At 35.5% G+C, this 21,447-nt stretch overlaps 1 protein-coding gene across 1 annotated transcript in view; it reads left to right on the top strand.

Annotated features, from left to right (window-relative positions):
* VWC2L (von Willebrand factor C domain containing 2 like) overlaps positions 1-21,447 on the top strand; it is a 156,574-nt gene that overhangs the window by 16,312 nt on the left and 118,815 nt on the right. The window contains exon 2 of the mRNA XM_047082989.1: positions 5,721-5,850. Coding sequence (XP_046938945.1) covers positions 5,721-5,850 — 130 coding nt within the window. The remainder of the gene's footprint in view (positions 1-5,720; positions 5,851-21,447) is intronic.

The following is a 21,447-nucleotide window of genomic DNA, read 5'->3' as shown; positions in this document are numbered from 1 at the left end:
AGTGCTTGAAGGTTGATTTAACTTGTGATCCACATGGTGGGTAATGTGAATTTCAAATTGCCTTTAAAAAGTAAGTTTATGTTCATTGTCATAATATTGTAACCCAGATACTCATTTGATGACTCATAGTCAGGAACCTTTCCCCACAAAGTGCCCTTTATAATATTTAAATAAAATGCGAGTATGTTATCGAATCAGAATCCTATCCATGAATGATTAACATAGATGAAGCTGCCTAAGAAGTATGGCTTTACAAATAAGAAAACATAGGTTATGCATAAATGACTTGTATATGTTAACAAATATTTGTTAAGTATCTATCATGTGCTAAGATACCTTCTTGGTGCTGAGTATAGCAATGAACAATATACTATAAGAAGCTTATAATGATAGGGAAGGCAGATAAAAATAAATAAACGTATACTCAAACCAGTAAGATAATCTCATGCACTGATGAGAGTTCTGAATAGGCAGTGTGATGGAGAAGGATGATGGAAAGATATCAGGGAAGAGCTCCTTGGAAAAAGGGCATTTGAGTTGACATCTAAATGCTAAGACATCAGGGAAGGAAAACAGGTTTGTTGCTTTTCATTTTTTCTTTTCCTTTCCCTGACTGATTTATGATGGTCATTTTAATGGTTCACAATTAGTCTTTATCTAGAGACTTCTAACAACAATTTTTCTTCAATATGTTTCTGACATGATTAATTCTATTGGTTCACACATCCTCCCTCTGACCTGCAACAAACCAAGTTCTATAAAACTTCACTGCAACCACCTCTGTAATCAGATTCCACTTTGAACAAGAAAAATAACCTAAATATTCTTTTAAATCTAGTCTTATGCTATCGTTCAATTTTACACTTTTTTCAGAAAACCATCAATAAGTTTGCAAGTGAATAAAATAATAATTTATAATTTGTCTTACACATTTAATGTGCTTCGCAGTAACTCTGTGAAATTGGTAATACTGTTATTCCCATTTTATAGATTAAGAAACTAAGGCACAGAAAGTTTATCTAATTTTCCAAAGATTCACAGCCAGTGATAAAGCATCAGAGACCAGAAGTACTAAGTACTTCTTAGTACTTGTAAGTACTAAGGCTATGGAGAAGTGTCTTCTAGCCATGATATCACAGCCATCCAAACAAAGCCAACTAAAGGAAATATTGTTTTTCTAATTTTCCAAATTCAGAGTGTTCCAACTTGTAAGAAAACTATTGTAAACTTCATCAAATGAAAATAGTAAACTGAACACTGCTATGCCCTTGTCACTTTGAGGATTGAATTTGGGTAACAAATCTGGTAGGCTGTGACTATTTCCTCATGGGAGCTCTACAAACAATTCCAGTAACAGGCTCCACATAAATAATGATGCCACAAGGTATGGTGATATAAACCAAACATCCAGACTTTCCTCAGATATGGAAAGTAAGCCAGTGTACTCAGAATACAAAATAAATGTGCATTTTCTACAAACATCTTGAAAATTCTATGCAACCAGTCTGTATTAACATGTTCTCATAATCCTACGTTGACTCTTAGTGATGACTTACTTCACTTCCAAATTTTCACAGAGAGCATATTTGACAATTTTTCTGGAGTTACTCAATTATTCTAGTAAACTAAGTTACTAGTTTTCAGGCTACTTTCTCTATTTCAAAAAATCATGGAGCATTCTACTATTCTCAGGGTTCTGGCACATCCCTTTCAATTTTCTAAGAATTCTCAAAAACCACAGACAATGGCATTGGGATTTTAGCTTCAAGGTCTTCAAAAGTTAACCATTGAAAAAACTGATGTGTATTGTCATATTTCCATTCTCTAATACCAAGGAGAAAAATTTGGGTTCCAATTACCTAAATCAATTTTTTTAAATCCCCTTTTATTCTATTAATCAGAAAATAAATAAATATATGTATCTAGTAGGAAACCCCGTTGAAATTTGGGGGCAGCTGGGACAGCATTTGGATTTGCCATGCAAATATATTCAGTGATAACAGGAAGTACAGATAAAATGCATGTTTCTACTTAAACAGAGTCCACATTAGATATTCAAAAACCCTAAGCAGGAGGTGTACAGATTCATAACAGACATAAAATTATCAGATTATCTAATACATGCAGTAATACATTTGGCTTCTAATCTTAATTTTAATTAAAATTTATGTAAAGGTATATATAGTGAATGTTACTTTATTTTCCAAAGCTTTCACAGAAATGACATGTTCTGTGAGATTTCTTAGAAAAAGATTTTTCTTGTATAAAATTTTAGGATGGTGTCATTTAATCATGTTACTTACCAAATCTCTAGCTGACAAAAGTCACTGGTTGTAATTTCACATGTTCTTCTAAAAAAAAGTGAGTAAGAATAATTTTATTCCAAGTACTTACTCTGTTCCTGTGTTCCTCTGTTCCTCTAAGCATAGCTTTATTGTTTAATCTTTGGTTTTACAGGGACATTTTCAGATTTAATCTATAGTTTTCATATTGAAGAGCCTGATAAAAGGAAATTCGCAACCAGCTCAGCCCTTAAAGATGTAAAGATTATGGAAAGCACCAAACCTTTCAGTTTTAGGCTGCAAGGTGGGAAGGATTTTGAAAGTAGGAACAATGCACATTGTTCATTCCCAGGGACTTCTTGCTGCTTATGCAATGTCTTTTCAGAAGTGCAGGAGAAAGCAGGGGCAGTGGAAGAAGTCAAGTTGGGCAAGAAAGCACTGGTATCTGAACTGATGAATTTGTGAAAGTGAAGTCCTGATAAGGCTGGAGAAGAAAGAAGGGGCTTTGGAGTAAGGTCAATGAGTTAAATTTGATTGAGCATTCAGAGTGGGGGTGGGGCACACATGGAGATGTGAGAAGAAATGGACTGAAAGAGATTATTTGCGGGAAAAAATTAATGAAAACAAAAGAGGAAATTGCATGTGTCTGACAAGAGATTCTAGACCCAGGAAGGGTGTGGTATTTGAATAAAGTCAGAGTCAGGGGAAGATTCAAAGAAAATGTCCCTCAGTGGCTAGGGTGATACTTTCATTTTTCCAATTTATGTTTCTCATTATTCAAAATCCCTTAAAAAATCAGGTGTACTTTTATCACCAAGCCTTATAGTCATAGCTCTTCCTCAGAATATTTCTCAGAACTCTAGGGCATACACATCCAGTCTCCACTGGCTTCACATAGATGCCCCTGGGTCTTTACTGCACCATCATCTGTTAGTGCTTCTCTCAGATACCCTCCAGTGTGGTTACGAGGCTAAAGATGCCAATGCCCCCAAAGGATGTGAGCCTCAGGGCAACTTAACTTCAACCTACTATTCTTTTCTTACTAATTTACATTTGCAGAAGGTTAAAAAGCTCTATGGCTCCATAATAACCTCTTTATGCACTAAATACCCTAGTGAAATTCCCTGTTTTAGCAGAAGTATGCATCTTCCATACATCAATTATTCAGTTCCTAATGGCTATTCCTCTGGATCTGGCCTGCATAGAGAAGGGTCCAAACCACTGTAAAATGAACTATGCAAATGGGAGTACCCAGAATAGTGATTCTTGCTATTACTGGCAGGACATTATAGCAAGTACACCACCTGGGTTCAATCCTGCCTCTGTCCCTTGCTGCCTAGGCCTAAGGAAGTTATGGACCCTCTCAGCCTATATCCTCATCTATGAGATAAAGATAATAGCAAATCTTCCTTCATAGGCTTATTATGAGAAATAAGTAAGTTGACATAGGTAAATGGCTTGGCATGATATCCAGTAGTTAATCATTTCCAAAAACATTGTTTGAGTCAGAATGGTGTCTTTAATAATCTCTGTTAGGAGTCTAATAGTCCAATAAATCTTTCTCACAGGCCACAGTTAATTTGAGTAAACATTTTGCATTGGAAAATTTAGGGGCTCTTTGGGATTTTTAATGGCTGAATCAGTCCACTAGAATTGCACAGATCAGCCCGTCCTGCAGCAAGAATGAAGGGTCACAGCTATGGAAGGGCAGGGTGTGGAAGCCATATTAGTGGTTCCCTTTTTCTCTCATATTAACCATAAATGCACTTCAGAAGCCTATGTAAAAATTCTTTGCAATTAACAAAGGAAAGGGAGACAGCTTCTGACCATTTTACTTGGGAATTTAAGATAGCACAATGGGGCTTGTGAAATAAGGAGTTAGAGCAGCAAGAATTTTCCTTTCTCACAGGATTTCTCACATTTCGCCAACAAATAATGTGCTATGGTATCAAGTCTTTTCCTTAATTTCCTGAGATTTTTCAGTAGAGGAGCTTCAGAAACATCCCAGCCCTTAGGACGATCTAATACATTGCTTTGAGATACTACTTAACACATCTCACCACACAGTAAGGAGCTTAACTGTACCCTTCAATGAATGTATTGACAACGTTAGAAATACTTTTCCTACAGATTCTATGTCTAATTCTCTTATTCCTACTAAATTGGAAAGTAAAATAATTGAAAGCTAGACTCTCATTTTCCAAGCAGAAAGCAAAGGTAACATTAATTTGAAAATAATTAGTTGAAAGGTTTTCACCCCCACAGGTTGAAGAAAAACAAGAGCTGATATGGACAGTAGCAACTGAGACAAAGGCAGAGAGCTTTAATTAACACAATTTGCAAGTGAGGAACTTGCAAATTGCATTTTACAATGCAAAATGTTTACCTCAAAGTAACTGTGGCCTGTGAGAAAGATTTATTGGACTATTAGATTTCCAACACAGATTGTGGCACTGTGGCATAGGACTGGAGGTAGAATGTTCTCAGAACAAATGGAATGATTTGAGAAGTAGACACTTGTATAACTTCTGAGACCTCCGAGTTTTTATTCCAGAATTCCAAACTCTGTTGCATGAGAAATGAGAGATAGAACTTATAAACATGAGAACATCACAAAATGGTAACTGCTTGAGATTATTTGTGGTATAGGCAGTTTGTGGAAAAGAAACAGAAAATCTCAAACTCACTTTTGGCTGGTAAGTACTGTTGAGACAAAAATTGTTTTCTGCCTGTTTTTTTTTTTCCTCCTCTAAATTAATCACTTTTCAGTTCCATTTTTAGTCTTTGACTCTAACTAGTGGCTTTTTAAGTCAATTGATTTTAGTTCATTCATAAAAGCAAGCAGGAAAGATGAAAGGTATTTGCTAAATCTTTCAAGAGGCAGTACTGAACGTTTGGATCCCAAATGCAATCTTTTCTAAAATTCATATTGGAAAAAAAATGCCATTTAGAGTCTAGGTTAGCTTGAAAAGGAGTTCATACAAAGGGTTAGGATGTCCATTTACCATTTTCTTGCTTCTCAGTAATCCTTTTCTTTCTTAGGAAGAAAAGTGACAAATAGCAAAAACTTACCTCACATGATCCAGTATCATTCCTGTTTGCCAGAGGAAGGTAGGGCAATCAGTGCATCTGGAAACCAAACCAAGAGGTGACATATTAGTTGTCCCAACACTTCTTTGTAAAGTAGGAACATAAGTCATAGGAAGAGTCATCCCATAGTGCCCCAGTTGCTCATGGCAACCTGAGCTCCACACAGCAACCCACTTTGGCTTGGATATCCAGGTTGCTTTCCATTGGGGAAGAATGATCATACACATGGTAAATGGAGTTGATACAGTAAAGCCAATATAAACACTGATGTTTTATCTTCTAACAGCATATGAATGTGCAAGCATTAAGTTATAGGAGAAAAGGGGCTAATTTTAGATTTGTTCCTAGCCCTCTCCATGTGAATGGTGTCGCTGTGAGCCCAGCAATGAAGTTCACTGTGTTGTAGCAGACTGCGCAGTTCCTGAGTGTGTCAACCCAGTCTATGAACCAGAACAGTGTTGTCCTGTCTGCAAAAATGGTAAGACCATACTGCATTAGCTTTCAAAGAGGGGTTAGTGCAAAACACAAATATTCTACCACTGCCCACCATTCGATGCAAGAGCCCACTGTTTGCCTGTGGTTCTTCAATATGGGCATGGCAAATTTATACTTTTATCCCAACTTAATGTGAAAATAAACCAGCAATGGGTGCCTCACAAAGCTTTACATCTGGGGAATTAACGCTCTTATAAGCTCTGTTGTGGTCCCTATTATTGACTGTTGATTTATAGGGAGGATATTAGAAAGAACACAAAACCATCTTTTTGTTATGACTTAATTTCTTTCTTTGGAAGCTATGAAGCAGTTCACCCCATTTCATAGTGCATAACCCAGGAGAGAGAGTAGGGTAAATGCCAGATCCTTGGCTTTGGGCATAGAAAAACCTTTTGCTTTAAAGTTGAATTATCAAAGAAATACAAAATTCAATTATTAATGTACTTAAGTTGAAGTAAGAAAGACTAGAAGGTTTAGGGCCTTTATTGTAGGTTTTTATTACACTGGAATCTTGCTCTCACAGGAATTGGATAGAGGGAAACTTGGTTTCTAAGATTATGGGTTCCTTTTTGGTCTTCATGGAATGGAGAGGTTGAATGCAGACTGTATGTAAATCACTCAAAATCAACGTGATGCTGAAGAGAACACAGTGCAGTGCCATAGACCCAGGACAGCATATCAGCAAAGCCAGTATCATGCTCTTCCTACTGGTCATGTGCTGCCAAAAAATAAAGCAACGCTAGGTACCATTCCACAAATGCCCCCTCTTGGCATTAATGACTGCTTGAAAAAAAATGGCTCTAGCTCTTAATAACTGAAGTCACTCTTATACTGAATCCCTGTGCCCTTCCTTGAGTTAACAAGTGCTCATCTTCTTCCATTACTCACCTTTTTTTTGTCCTGAATTTGCCACTATGTTAGTTCATCTGCTAATCTTTTTCTTTATAGAATTATAATTAGTAAAAGGAGGTATCAGTTTATTAAAGAAAAAGCAAAAGCAGTTCTAGTTGTTTTTACAATAGTTTTCTTGTCTTGGTGTCTTCCCAAAGGACTTATAAAGAACACTTAGGACATTTTTGCAGGCACAGTTTTACTATTTTGCATCATAAGAATCCACTGAGTTGAATATGAAGCTGCTCACTTGCCTTCTATTTTTACTATTATTCCTTTCATCCAACTGACCTGTGTCATAGTGACCATCTTTTCTGACTTAGAAGGTGGAAATAAATATCAACCTGAAGTCCTAACCTATATAATATATGTAAATATATACAATTTAAGACATTATAATTTTTAAAGGATTTTGAAGAAACTGGAAAAGATACAGGGAAGAACAATAAGATGATTTAATGGTTGAAAAATAGGACCTATGAGGACAGACTGAAGGAGTTAGCATAATTTGTCCTGGAGAAGAGAAGGCTCAAGGGAGACCTAACTGTCATCAAGTATATGAATGGTTAGTCTAAAGTGGAAGAGGACCTGTTATTTTTCATTTTCTCCAAGGACAGAAGGAAGAAAAAAATCAGCTACCTAATCAATCTTTAAAAATAGGATTGACAAGTCTTTGACTGAAGACTGTTTTTTTTCTAGAAGCAACTGTCTAAACAGGTCCTTGAGGATCCTCTCTTCCCTAGGTGTCCCTGGTTGGCTTTGTTTCATATTTATGGTAAACAAAACCATGCTTATAGTTAAAAACTCTCATCTGGACATATTCAGAGTACTCACAGAATTAAAACATTCTAGGCCATGTATTTAAAACACAGGGTTTACACATTCACTACCACATAATCCTAGCTACCCCACACCAAAACCTGTAATATGTCCTGAGTTAACGTTTACATCAAATGTCAAATCAGCCACTACAAATTAATCACCTTTAATTTGATGTAACCCAAGATTATTATACTTTACTCCATGTTATAGAGTAGAAATCTGTCTTCAAACGAAACCTTCTTTGTATAAAAACATATAATGAATGGACTTTAATTGTTCAATTAATTAGTTAATTAATTAGTAGCCCATTAGTATTCATGAAAAACATGTTGAGAGAACAAGATCTATTAGTTAACTTTTCCAATATTTTGTTCATGATGCACTACAAAAAGACCATTTCTGTTCCCTTTTGCCATTTCAAAGGAAACCTTTTTTTTTTCTTAATAAGGGAAATGAACCTGAATTAGACTTAGTAGGAAGATGAACTCTGATCGTAATATAACATTATGACATATTTTTTTTATTATTAAATAACACTAATTAGTCACTTGTGCCCAAAAAGTGAAGTATAATCATTGTCAAAGAAAAGCATATTAAAAATCACTGGAGTATCCTTATGACCACCAATGATACTATTTTACTGAGAGAACATACTGAGCCACATCTTGCTTTTCTTTCTAAGCCTGGCCCAGAAAACCGAAACAGATTACCCATGTGTGGAAGAGGCAGGATGGGGTACAGGGGAAGGGGGAGAGTAGATGTTTATTATGACAGAATACAACTGGAACAATTTCTTAAATTACCAACACATAGTAAGCCTTTCTTATTCTACACAAGATTAATTTTCCTATTATAATGTAAACTATTTCTTAAAGTATGCCACCATTGTCTTAGATTGAAAAAAGGATAAAAATCTACCCTATGGATTCAAGGTACAGGCAATAGATCTTAATTTGTAAACAGTCCTATAACATTTTCTACATTTTCTTAAATCTTCATAAATATTGTAAATGTTTAGTTTGCATAAATGCTGATTATCTTAGCTGCCAAATACTTTGTTTTTGCATACTAAAATCAATTTTTCTGCCTTCCTGAATTATATAACTTGCCAAGAGCAAGAGGCTTTAAAGATATAAAACAAAAGTTTAAAATGATAGAATGTACCACACCTGACCTTAAAACTCAATATTCAGCTAATATAAAAATCTTCATTCTCAGATTACTTAAGAGCAAATAGAATAAGAAATACAATAATATATGCATGTTTTTCCCAGAAAACATTGGTTTACCAATGAAAATGTAACAATTATCTTTAAATTTATTTTTAACATTATAAAGTACAAAGTAATATGCTCCCTAGCTCATACAGTGATGGCCTCTCTTTATTCTCCATAATATAATTTGTAAGAATACATTTAAAGACATATACTAAAAATTTTTTCTGATAATATAACAAGAGAGAGAATGTTTGATTTCCTGGTCTTAATGATTACCTCCAGCAAGATTACCAGGGGTTATCAATAATTATAGCCAAGCTATAAACTCCATTCTTACTACAGTTAGTTTACCATCAAGAAAATACCGTCAATTGTCTGAAAAAATGGAAACATTCAGGAAAAATGTGAATGACTGGACACACACAAAATAAGAGGAGAAAGAGATGCTTTTTTATTTGGCAAGGCCTGGAGGGAACTGACAAAGGAATCTATTGTTTTTTAAAACGTTATTAAACATTTGCTTCTCCCTCCTCTATATGTCTGCAAGAGCTAGCAATCCAAATTCCTTCTTGAAAAATATATTTCCTGACTGTCCATCTTTCCCCAAGATTGTGTTACTTTGACCTATCTTTCAGCCTGAGTCCTTCCTGTGTGAATTAATGAATATTCTTTATGGTTTTGTCTTTATAGTATAAAAAAGTAAAGTAGCACAGCATTTGCTTGAAGAAAACATTCTAGTTTTGAGGGAGAAATATTTCAAATCTTTGGTCACTGACCATACATTTTATTAAAAAAAATATTTGTGCATTAGAGCATCCTAATTGCACTTTTTACATTTGATCAGCCAGTATGTCAGTGAGTTCCATGTTTTCACTGGGATAGTCAGTCATTATTAATGGTTCTGAAGGAAAAGTCACTTCATGAAAAATTGGAATGGACAGAAAGCATCCACAAAATCCTCCATACACATTGAGTGAGAAGATTCCATATCCTTGCTAACTAAACTGATGATGCCATAGGCCCTATTCAGATATTTAACTCCTTTTCCCTTATCCCCTTCTAGTTTAGTAGTGATACAAATAAGCCGGGAAATAGACCCGCCAAAAGGGAAAATGGAAAGGAAGAAGCCAACAGAAGGGATGGGCAGTGCACAAATGAGAGAGAGAGGGGACCTTAGAGGTGCTTGGGAGCAAACGTTTGACACATCTAATTGTTAACATCCCTAGTATACAACAAGCTCCTTGAAATAAATGAGAAAAAAATAGTTCTATAGAGTAGGAAATGGTCAGAGTATATAAAGGAAATTCACAGAAGAAAATCAAATGTGTAATACACATATGCAAATATCCTTCACCCCCCCCAAGGGATCCAGGGAGATAAAAATTATAAAAATGAGATACAAATATTGGATTGATAATAACTTGAGATTGATAATACCACAAATCAGTAAAGATATTAAAAAGATGTTCATAAAATGGTGAAACAACTTTAAGAAGATAGTTTCTATCAAAGTTTTCATGCAACTTGAAGTCAGCAATCCCTCTTCTTGTACTTTTCCCCACATTCACGTACTACATTTTTACTGCATTTTAAGAGCAAAAAGAGGGGAGAAAAATGCAATAGTCCTTCAGTGGAGTAATGAAATATACTGCAACCTTTAAAAAGACTCTATTGACCTTTTTTACTGCTATGTAAAATAAGCAAGGAGTGTAGACTATATATTATTTTATATATAATATACTAATGTGTATTCTATAGAATACATACATTTTAAGTAATACATATTTAAAATATTTTAAATGCTATACAATTTTAAGTAGATATGAAAATTTGTATGTATGTAGAAAAAGAGCTATGTAGAAACACAACAGAACATTAGAAATGATTCAATGGTTGCTTCTGGGGAAAAGTGAGAAGGTAAGGGAGGACAGACAAGAGCTAATCTCTTTAAAACACTAAATCTTTACAGAATGACCATAATAAAAACAACATAAAAGTATACAAATAGGCAGCTCCAAAATACAAATGTTCAAAAAATATAAAAAACTATTCACTTTATTAATAGATTTAAAAAATGTTATAAACCCTTCTTTGCTGTTTTTGTATGTGGCATAAGGAAAGTTCTGGAAGAATACACATCCAATTTTTAACAGTGATTCAATGATAAGAATAGTAACTAAGAGAAGAAGTGAGAAGGTAAAAGCAAAGAACTTTGACATTTTATTTCATAGGCCTCTATACTGAATGGATTTTCAAAAATGTTTTATTTTCTAATTTAAAAGGTTTTATCAAACCTTTAAATAAAAGATAATTCTAATGTTAATTAAGCTTTTCCAGAAGACAGACAAGGACAAAATTTTCTTTTCTTTTTACTGGAGTATACTATTTATACAAACCAAAGAATACAAACTAAGAAAATAATAAATGGAGGACAACTTTACTTATAATTAGTAATAGGGAAGTAATAAAATACAAAATCCCCCATCTAAAACCCCTGGGTTGTGGATTTTACAAAGAGAATGGAATTCATAAATTGTATAGTACATTACATAGCCAGTGGTTCTAGGGCAGCATTCTTCAATCACATGGACATTTCTACAAGATATATAACAATCATATGGAGATTGAATAGAGTCTCAAATCACATTTTAATCCCAACTGAGTTTTTGTGTCAAAGTTGTGAGGAAAAAAAAGGGGGGGGAGGGAGTTTCAGACTGTGGGAATGGGATTGCACATTCATGTTAACAAAAAGAATCTGGAAGAGGGTTAAAATAATTAAGCGTCCTAATAAAGTAGAGTTTATAAAGAGAGTTCAACATTAGGAACTACATTAATAAAACGTATTCTACTTCCAAATTGAAGAGAAAGATCATGTTATTTCTATTTATACTTAAAGATATTAGACATAAATCAGCAGAAACTATTAACAAAAACTGCTGATAAAATAAAATTGGATAATTTTTGCATGATAAAATGTACCTACCTCAACCCAAAAAGACAGAATCATGCTTAATAGGTAAACACTAAAGGCATTCTCAATAAAGTCAGGAAAAGGATAAGGATTCCCACTATCCTTTAAAATTTCAAATAGATAGTAGATATGAACTAGCTAACATAATTACAAAAGAGAATTGGGAAGAAAAAAAATTAGAAAAGAGGAGATACAATTGTTGTTATTTGCATATGATAGGATTATATACTTGAAAAGCCTAAGAAAAAGTATTGAAAACTACTATAAAGACAGTTTAGTAAGATAGCAGTGTAGAAAATGAATATACAGGTCTCTCTTTCTCACACACACACTAACCATGTATATATATGTGTGTGTGTATAATATATATGTATTACTAAAATTGTAACATGGGTATATGATACTGAGTTTCAATGAAATGTAATAGAGACATCACAGACACACCTAACACGTGAAAATTTGATATACGTGGATAAAGTAGTATTTCGAATCAATGGGAAAAAGAAAATTTGTAAAAGAAATGATGTTGTAGCAACTGGATAGTTGTCTGAAAGAAATAATTTTAAATTTCTACCTTATCTCATAATTCAGGAAATGTTTCAATTCAACAAAGATTTAAATATAAACTTATTTTCCCAAACAGTATAAGAAGAGAACCTGGATGATTTGATTTGTAATCTTGAAGTGGTTATATTTTAAAAACAAACAAAGCTCTCCACAGAACAAAACAAAAACAAAACACCACTGTAGAAAGAGATTAAAAACAGGAGAAACATCAATCCTACATCCCAAAGGGTTAATCCCACTCACATATAAAAATCTCTCAGAAATTGGTAAGAAAAAAAAGACCACAATTCTATTTTAAAAATGGGCAAATAACTTCAAAATTTATTCCACAAATAATTGAAACAAAAAAAGTTTCTAGGACAGAGGAAAAATTGCTCAAACCAATTTTAGAAAAAAAAAATGCAAATGAAAATTTGATAGCTTTTTTTTTTTTTTTTACTTACACATTGGCAAAAATCCTAAAATTTCATGAGTCACGTTATTGCTGATACTGTGGTCAAAGAGGCATGCTCTTCCATCTTTGGTGGTTGTATAAATTTCACAACCTCCATGGAAGGACAGTTGACAATATGTATCAAAATTACACTGTATGTATCTTTTACCTCAGCAACTCTACTTCTATTTACAGATATTTGAAATGACAAATGAGCAGTGTTGCATATTTCCTATGTTGTATTTCAAGTTTTATAATAAAAAATGATTGGATAATTTGTAGAAATATGATAGATTTAAATTCTCTTATAACATGTTATTAGTTAACAGTAAAAAAAAAAAGAGCTATTTCTTCCTTTAAATACTCAGTGAGGTATTTGTATTGGATTGCAATTTAATTAACTGCCATTTACCTTTCACTTATTTTTTTCATCCCATATAGTACATTTTTAAGCTTCAATTTCACATTGCTCAAATTGTGAAAATAGAAATCTATTTACCACCAAGAGATTTAGGCTACTTTTTAAAGAAAAAAAACCACACAAATAAATAACTATTATTGTTTGGAGGATATATATACATATGGTTTAAAAGTCACAAAACCTTACTACAATTTATTCAAAAAATAAATAAGGAGATCTACCAAATTTCTAAATGTGAAAACTCAAATTTGTTAGGTTGCATTTCTCTAATGATGAATTTAAATGGAAATCTTATCCAATGTGTTATGTGATATAATATTTTTGGTAAGTTGACAAACTTGGAAAATTTAAGTACATGAAAAAGAATGTACTTGGTAAGGTTGGAGAATTCAATCTATCATATTATTAAACTAATGTATAAAGATATAATATTTTTAAACAGTGTAATAGTGAATAAAAATAGACAGATTAGAAAATTAAAAATTAGCCCACAGTTTAGTATAGAGTTAAAGTGGCAGCTAAGTACTGAAAAAATTTATTATTCTAACAAATATAAATGTTAATCACTTTATAAGTACAATTATATTGCTGTCTTGCACATTGTATATAAGTAAGATTCAGTTGAATCAAAGATCTACATGAAAAAAAATGAAATAAGGGAATTTTTTTAATATAAAATTTATTCTCAGATTGGTTTCCATACAACACCCAGTGCTCATCCCAAAAGGTGCCCTCCTCAATGCGCATCACCCACCCTCCCCCTCCCCCAACCCCCATCAACCCTCAGTTTGTTCCAGTTATTAAGAGTCTCTTATGGTTTGGCTCTCTCTCCCACTCTAACCACTTTTTTTTTTTCCTTCCCCTCCCCCATGGACTTCTGTTAAGTTTCTCAGGATCCACATAAGAGTGAAAACATAAGGTATCTGTCTCTCTCTGTATGACTTATTTCATTTAGCATAACACTCTCTAGTTCCATCAATGTTGCTACAAAAGGCCATATTTCATTCTTTCTCACTGCCAAGTAGTATTGCATTGTGTATATAAACCACAATTTCTTTATCCATTCATCAGTTGATGGACATTTAGGCTCTTTCCATCATTTGGCTATTGTTGAAAGTGCTGCTATAAACATTGGGGTACAAGTGCCCCTATGCATCAGCACTCCTGTATCCCTTGGGTAAATTCCTAGTAGTGCTATTGCTGGATCATAGGGTAGATCTGTTTTTAATTTTTTGAGGAACCTCCACACTGTTTTCCAGAGTGGCTGCACCAGTTTGCATTCCCACCAACAGTGCAAGAGGGTTCCCGTTTCTCTACATCCTTGCCAGCATCTATAGTCTCATGATTTGTTCATTTTAACCACTCTAACTAGCATGAGGTGGTATCTGAGTGTCTTTTGATTTGTATTTCCCTGATGAGGAATGACATTGAGCATCTTTTCATGTGCCTGTTGGCCACCTGGATGTCTTCTTTAGAGAAGTGTCTATTCATGTTTTCTGCCCATTTCTTCATTGGATTATTTGTTTTTCGGGTGTGGAGTTTGGCAAGCTCTTTATAGACTATGGATACTAGCCCTTTCTCTGATATGTCATTTGCAAATATCTTTTCCCATTCCATCGGTTGCCTTTTAGTTTTGTTGATTGTTTCCTTTGCAGTGCAGAAGCTTTTTATCTTGATGAGGTCCCGATAATTCATTTTTGCTTTTAACTCCCTTGCCTTTGGAGATGTGTCAAGTAAGAAACTGCTGTGGCTGAGGTCAGAGATATTTTTCCTGCTTTCTCCTCTAGGGTTTTGATGGTTTCCTGTCTCACATTCAGGTACTTTCTCCATTTTGAGTTTATTTTTGAGAATGGTGTAAGAAAGTGGTCTAGTTTCATTCTTCTGCATGTTGCTGTCCAGTTCTCCCAGCACCATTTGTTAAAGAGACAGACTGTATTTTTTCCATTGGATATTCTTTCCTGCTTTGTCAAAGATTAGTTGGCCATACTTTTGTGAGTCCAATTCTGAAATATCTATTCTATTCCATTGGTCTATGTGTCTGTTTTTGGGCCAATACCATGCTGTCTTGATGATTACAGCTTTGTAGTAGAGGCTAAAGTCTGGGATTGTGATGCCTCCTGCTTTGGTCTTCTTCAATATTACTTTGGCTATTCAGGGTCTTTTGTGGTTCCATACAAATTTTAAGATTGCTTGTTCCAGCTTCGAGAAGAATGCTGGTGCAATTTTGATTGGGATTGCATTGAATGTGTAGATAGCTTTGGGTAGCATTGACATTTTAACAACATTTATTCTTCCAATCCATGAGCACGGAATGTTTTTCCATTTCTTTATGTCTTCTTCAATTTCCTTCATAAGCTTTCTATAGTTTTCAGCATACAGATCTTGTACATCTTTGGTTAGGTTTATTCCTAGGTATTTTATGCTTCTTGGTGCAATTGTGAATGGGATCAGTTTCTTTATTTGTCTTTCTGTTGCTTCATTATTATTGTATAGGAATGCAACTGATTTCTGTACATTAATTTTGTATCCTGCGACTTTGCTGAATTCATGTATCAGTTCTAGCAGACTTTTGGTGGAGTCTATTGGGTTTTCCATGTATAATATCATATCATCTGCAAAAAGTGAACTCTTGACTTCATCTTTGCCAATTTTGGTGCATTTGATTTCCTTTTGTTGTCTGATTGCTGATGCTAGAACTTCTAATACTATGTTAAACAACAGCAGTGAGAGTGGACATCCCTGTCATGTTCCTGATCTCAGGGGGAAAGCTCTTAGTTTTTCCCCATTGAGGATGATGTTAGCTGTGGGCTTTTCATAAATGGCTTTTATGATGTTTAAGTATGTTCCTTCTATCCCGACTTTTTCGAGGGTTTTTATTAAGAAAGAATGCTGAATTTTGTCAAATGCTTTTTCTGCATCGATTGACAGGATGATATGGTTCTTATCTTTTCTTTTATTAATGTGATTTATCACATTGATTGATTTGCGAATGTTGCACGAGCCCTGCATCCCAGGAATGAATCCCACTTGATCATGGTGAGTAATTCTTTTTATATGCTGTTGAATTCAATTTGCTAGTATCTTGTTGAGAATTTTTGCATCCATATTTATCAGAGACATTGGCCTGTAGTTCTCTTTTTTTGCTGGGTCTCTGTCTGGTTTGGGAATCAAAGTAATGCTGGCTTTATAGAATGAGTCTGGAAGTTTTCCTTCCCTTTCTACTTTTTGGAACAGCTTGAGAAGGATAGGTATTATCTCTGCTTTAAATGTCTGGTAGAATTCCCCAGGGAAGCCATCTGGTCCTGGACTCTTATCTGTTGGGAGATTTTTGACAACTGATTCAATTTTGTCACTGGTTATGGGTCTGTTCAAGTTTTCTATTTCTTCCTGTTTGAGTTTTGGAAGTGTGTGGGTGTTTAGGAATTTGTCCATTTCTTCCAGGTTGTCCAGTTTGTTGGTATGTATTTTTTATAGTATTCCCTGATAATTGCTTGTATTTCTGAGGGATTGGTTGTAATAATTCCATTTTCATTCATGATTTTTCTATTTGGGTCATTTCACTTTTCTTTTTGAGAAGCCTGGCTAGAGGTTTATCAATTTTGTTTATATTTTCAAAAAACCAACTCTTGGTTTCATTGATCTGCTCTACAGTTTTTTTAGACTCTATATTATTTTTTCTGCTCTGATCTTTACTATTTCTCTTCTTCTGCTGGGTTTGGGGTGTCTTTGCCATTCTGCTTCTATTTCCTTTAGGTGTGCTATTAGATTTTGTATTGGGGATTTTTCTTGTTTCTGGAGACAGACCTGAACTGCAATGTATTTTCCTCTCAGGACTGCCTTTGCTGCATCCCAAATCGTTTGGATTATTGTATTTTCATTTTCATTTGTTTCCATATATTTTTTAATTTCTTCTCCAATTGCCTGGTTGACCCATTCATTCTTTAGTAGGGTGTTCTTTAACCTCCATGCTTTTGGAGGTTTTCCAGACTTTTTCCTGTGGTTGATTTCAAGCTTCATAGCATTGTGGTCTGAAAGTGTGCATGGTATGATCTCAATTCTTGTATACTTATGAAGGGCTGTTTTGTGACCCAGTATGTGATCTATCTTGGAGAATGTTCCATGTGCACTCAAGAAGAAAGTATATTCTGTTGCTTTGGGATGCAGAGTTCTAAATGTATCTGTCAAGTCCATCTGATCCAATGTATCATTCAGGGCCCTTGTTTCTTTATTGATTCTCTGTCTAGATGTTGTATCCATTTCTGTAAGTGGAGTGTTAAAGTCCCCTGCAATTACCACATTCTTATCAATAAGGTTGCTTATGTTTCTGATTGTTTTATATATTTGGGGGCTCCCGTATTTGGCACATAGACATTTATAATTGTTAGCTCTTCCTGATAGATAGACTCCCTAATTATTATATAACGCCCTTCTTCATCTCTTGTTACAACCTTTAATTTAAAGTCTAGTTTGTCTGATATAAGTATGGCTACTCCAGCTTTCTTTTGACTTCCAGTAGCATGATAGATAGTTCTCTATCCCCTCACTTTCAATCTGAAGGTTTCCTCAGGTCTAAAATGAGTCTCTTGCAGACATAAAATAGATGGGTCTTGATTTTTATCCATTCTGATACCCTATGTCTTTTAGTTGGGGCATTTAGTCCATTTACATTCAGTGTTATTATTGAAAGATGGGTTTAGGGTCATTGTGATGTCTGTAGGTTTCCTGCTTGTAGTGATGTCTCTAGTCCTTTGTGGTCCTTGCAACATTTCACTCACAGAATCCCCCTTAGGATGTGTTGTAGGGCTGGTTTAGTGGCGATGAATTCCTTCAGTTTTTGTTTGTTTGGGAAGACCTTTATCTCTCCTCCTATTCTGAATGACAGACTTGCTGGATAAAGGATTATTGGCTGCATATTTTTTCTGTTCATCACATTGAAGATTTCCTGCCATTCCTTTCTGGCCTACCAAGTTTCAGTAGATAGGTCTGCCACTCGTCTTATTGGTCTCCCTTTATATGTTAGAGTGTGTTTATCCCTAGCTGCTTTCAGAATTTTCTCTTTATCCTTGTAATTTGCCAGTTTCACTATGATATGTCATGCAGAAGATCGATTCAAGTTACGTCTGAAGGGAGTTCTCTGTGTCTCTTGGATTTCAATGCCTTTTTCCTTCCCCAGATCAGGGAAGTTCTCAGCTATGATTTCTTCAAGTACACCTTCAGCCCCTTTCTCTCTCTCTTCCTCTTCTGGAATTCCTCATACGGATATTGTTCCATTTCATTGCATCACTTAGTTCTCTAATTCTCCACTAATACTCCTACATTGTTTTAATCTCTCTTTTTCTCAGCTTCCTCTATTTCCATAATTTTATCTTCTAATTCACCTATTCTCTCCTCTGCCTCTTCAATCTGAGCTGTGTTCGCCTCCATTTTATTTTGTACCTCATTTATAGCATTTTTTAGCTCCTCATGACTGTTTCTTAGTCCCTTGATCTCTGTAACAATAGATTCTCTGCTGTCTTCTATACTTTTTTCATGCCAGCGATTAATTTTATGACTATTATTCTAAATTCTTGTTCTGTTGTATTGCTTAAATCATTTTTGATCAATTCGTTAGCTGTCACTACTTCTTGGAGTTTCTTTTGAGGAGCATTCTTCTGTTTTGTCATTTTGGATAGTCCCTGGAGTGTTGTGGAACTAAAGGGCACTTCCCCTGTGCTGTCTGGAGTAACTTGTGTTGGTGGGCGGGGCTGCAGTCAGACCCAATGTCTGCCCCTAGCCCACCTCTGGGGCCACAGTCAGACCGGTGTGTACCTTATCTTCCCCTCCCCCAGGGGCAGGACTCACTGTGAGGGGTGTGGCCCCTGTCTGGGCTACTTCCACACTGCCAGGCTTGTGGTGCTGCTTCAATGGGATCTGGCATATTAGCCGGGGTAGATCTGCAAGGTGCACTGGGGCAGGAGGGGCAGGCTTAGCTCATTTTGCCGTCAGTGGTCCCCTATGGGAGGGGCCCTGCAGCATTGGGAGGGAGGCAGGCCCATCGGAAGGATGGATCCACAGAAGCACAGTGTTGGGCATTTGCACGGTGCAAACAAGTTCAGTGACAGGAATTGGTTCCCTTTGGAATTTTGGCTGGGGGATGGGAGAGGGAAATGGCGCTTGCCAGAACCTTTGTTCCCCCCACCCCAGCTCTGTCCTTCTGGGCCTAACAACTCTCCCTCCTGGCGTCCTCTCACCTGCCCCACTCTCTGAGAGCATAGCTGTTGACTTATAACATTCCAGATGTTAAGTCCTGCTGGCTGTCAGAACTCACACCGTCCGGCCCCTCTGCTTTTGCAAGCCAGACTCAGGGGCTCGCCTTGCCAGTCGGGCTGCCCCTCCACCACCCTGCTCCCTCCTGCCAGTCCGAGTAGCACGCACCACCTCTCCCCCCTTCCTACTCTCTTCCGTGGGCCTCTTGTCTACACTTGGGTCCAGAGAGTCCGTTCTGCTTGTCTTCTGGCAGTTTTCTGGGTTATTTAGGCAGATGTGGGTGGAATCTAAGTGATCAGCAGGAGGAGGTGAGCCCAGCGTCCTCCTACGCCACCATCTTCCCTCTTTCCTTATCAAAAGTGATGAGGGGGGGCGCCTGGGTGGCGCAGTCGGTTAAGCGTCCGACTTCAGCCAGGTCACGATCTCGCGGTCCGTGAGTTCGAGCCCCGCGTCAGGCTCTGGGCTGATGGCTCAGAGCCTGGAGCCTGTTTCCAATTCTGTGTCTCCCTCTCTCTCTGCCCCTCCCCCGTTCATGCTTTGTCTCTCTGTGTCCCAAAAATAAATAAAAATGTTAAAAAAAATAAATAAAATAAAATTTGTTTAAAAAAAAAAAAAGTGATGAGGGATTTTTTAAAATAATGTACACATTAACTTATTCTCAGGATAGGGATAGTCTTCCTAAACATAAAAAAAAAATTTAGGGGTGCCTGGGTGACTCAGTTGGTTAAGCATCTGACTCGTGATTTTGGCTCAAGTCATGATTTCACGATTTGTGAGATCAAGCCCCATGTCTGGCTCTGTGCTGACAGTGAGGAGTCTGCTTGGGATTCTCTCTCTTTCTCTCTCTCTCTCTCTTCCCCTCCCCTGCTTGCTCATGCATGCTCTCTTTCTCTTTCTCTCTCAAAATAAATGAATAAACCTTAAAAAATTATAAAAGCAAAGATTTACATGAAAATTAGGTAACATATAATTTTACCCATAAATTTCTTCATAAATTAAAAGAGGATAATATCTAGTTTGGGGAAGGTAAAATACAACAGGCATTTCGTGCATTACTGGTGAGAGTATAAACTGATAGATCCTCCCTGAAGGGAAATGAAAGTGTTTAGGACTTTGATCCACCAATGTCACATCCAGAAAGTGATCAAAAATAAATGAGCATATAAACATATAAAGATGTGTATATAGAGGTATTACATAATCATTTATAATCACAAAATTTGGAAAACCTAAAACCTAAATATTCAACAATAAGGTGGTTGTTTAAAAAGCCATAGTATATCTACATAAACTGACTACTAAGAAAATATTACAAATAAAACTGTAGAAAAATATTAAGGATATTCTCCACATAAACAAAAAATACATGTTCAGAGTATATTATTAAACTATGGGTCATAAGTCAATGCATGTATAATCCTATTTTTGTTAAAAAGACAAATATATCACATGTATAGAAAAAGATGGGAAGAAAGTACTTCAAAATGTCCATGCTACTTAACTCCATAGAGTAGGGTAATAGAGGATTTCTACTTTCTTCCCTTTGCTCATCCATATTATTTTACATATCCTACAAGCATGTATCATCCCTATGATTTGCAATTACTGTTTAAAAGAGAAAATAGATAAATTCTTTTAAAAGATCATGTAAAATCCTATTTCTGCAATTTAATAATTAATCAATAATGTGTCACTTATTAGAAATGGCACTATAATTCCTTGTTATAAATTTGTACTCCATAAATTAATTAACTAATAATTCTACCACTTGACTTTCAACTCGTGTAAACTATGAGTTCTTTACAAAGCATTTAAGAAACTTCATTGCCCATTTTATGCACCCATTATGGCAATTGCTAAAATATTCACTTACTTATTAGGGCAACTGCTAAAATATTCCACTTACATTTGCATGAAGCTATTTCACGAAATCAGCCTTTTTAAGTCTGAAAGTTGGATGCAAGTATTTCACCTTAATTTGATATTTTCTCATTTCCTCTTAGGTAGACAAT

This window comes from Lynx rufus, unplaced genomic scaffold (genome assembly GCF_022079265.1).
Source record: "Lynx rufus isolate CCGP_SWC_20201006 ecotype Redwood Valley unplaced genomic scaffold, mLynRuf1.p SCAF_2, whole genome shotgun sequence".
NCBI lineage: Eukaryota > Metazoa > Chordata > Mammalia > Carnivora > Felidae > Lynx > Lynx rufus.
This window is presented reverse-complemented; position numbering and strand designations above follow the sequence as displayed.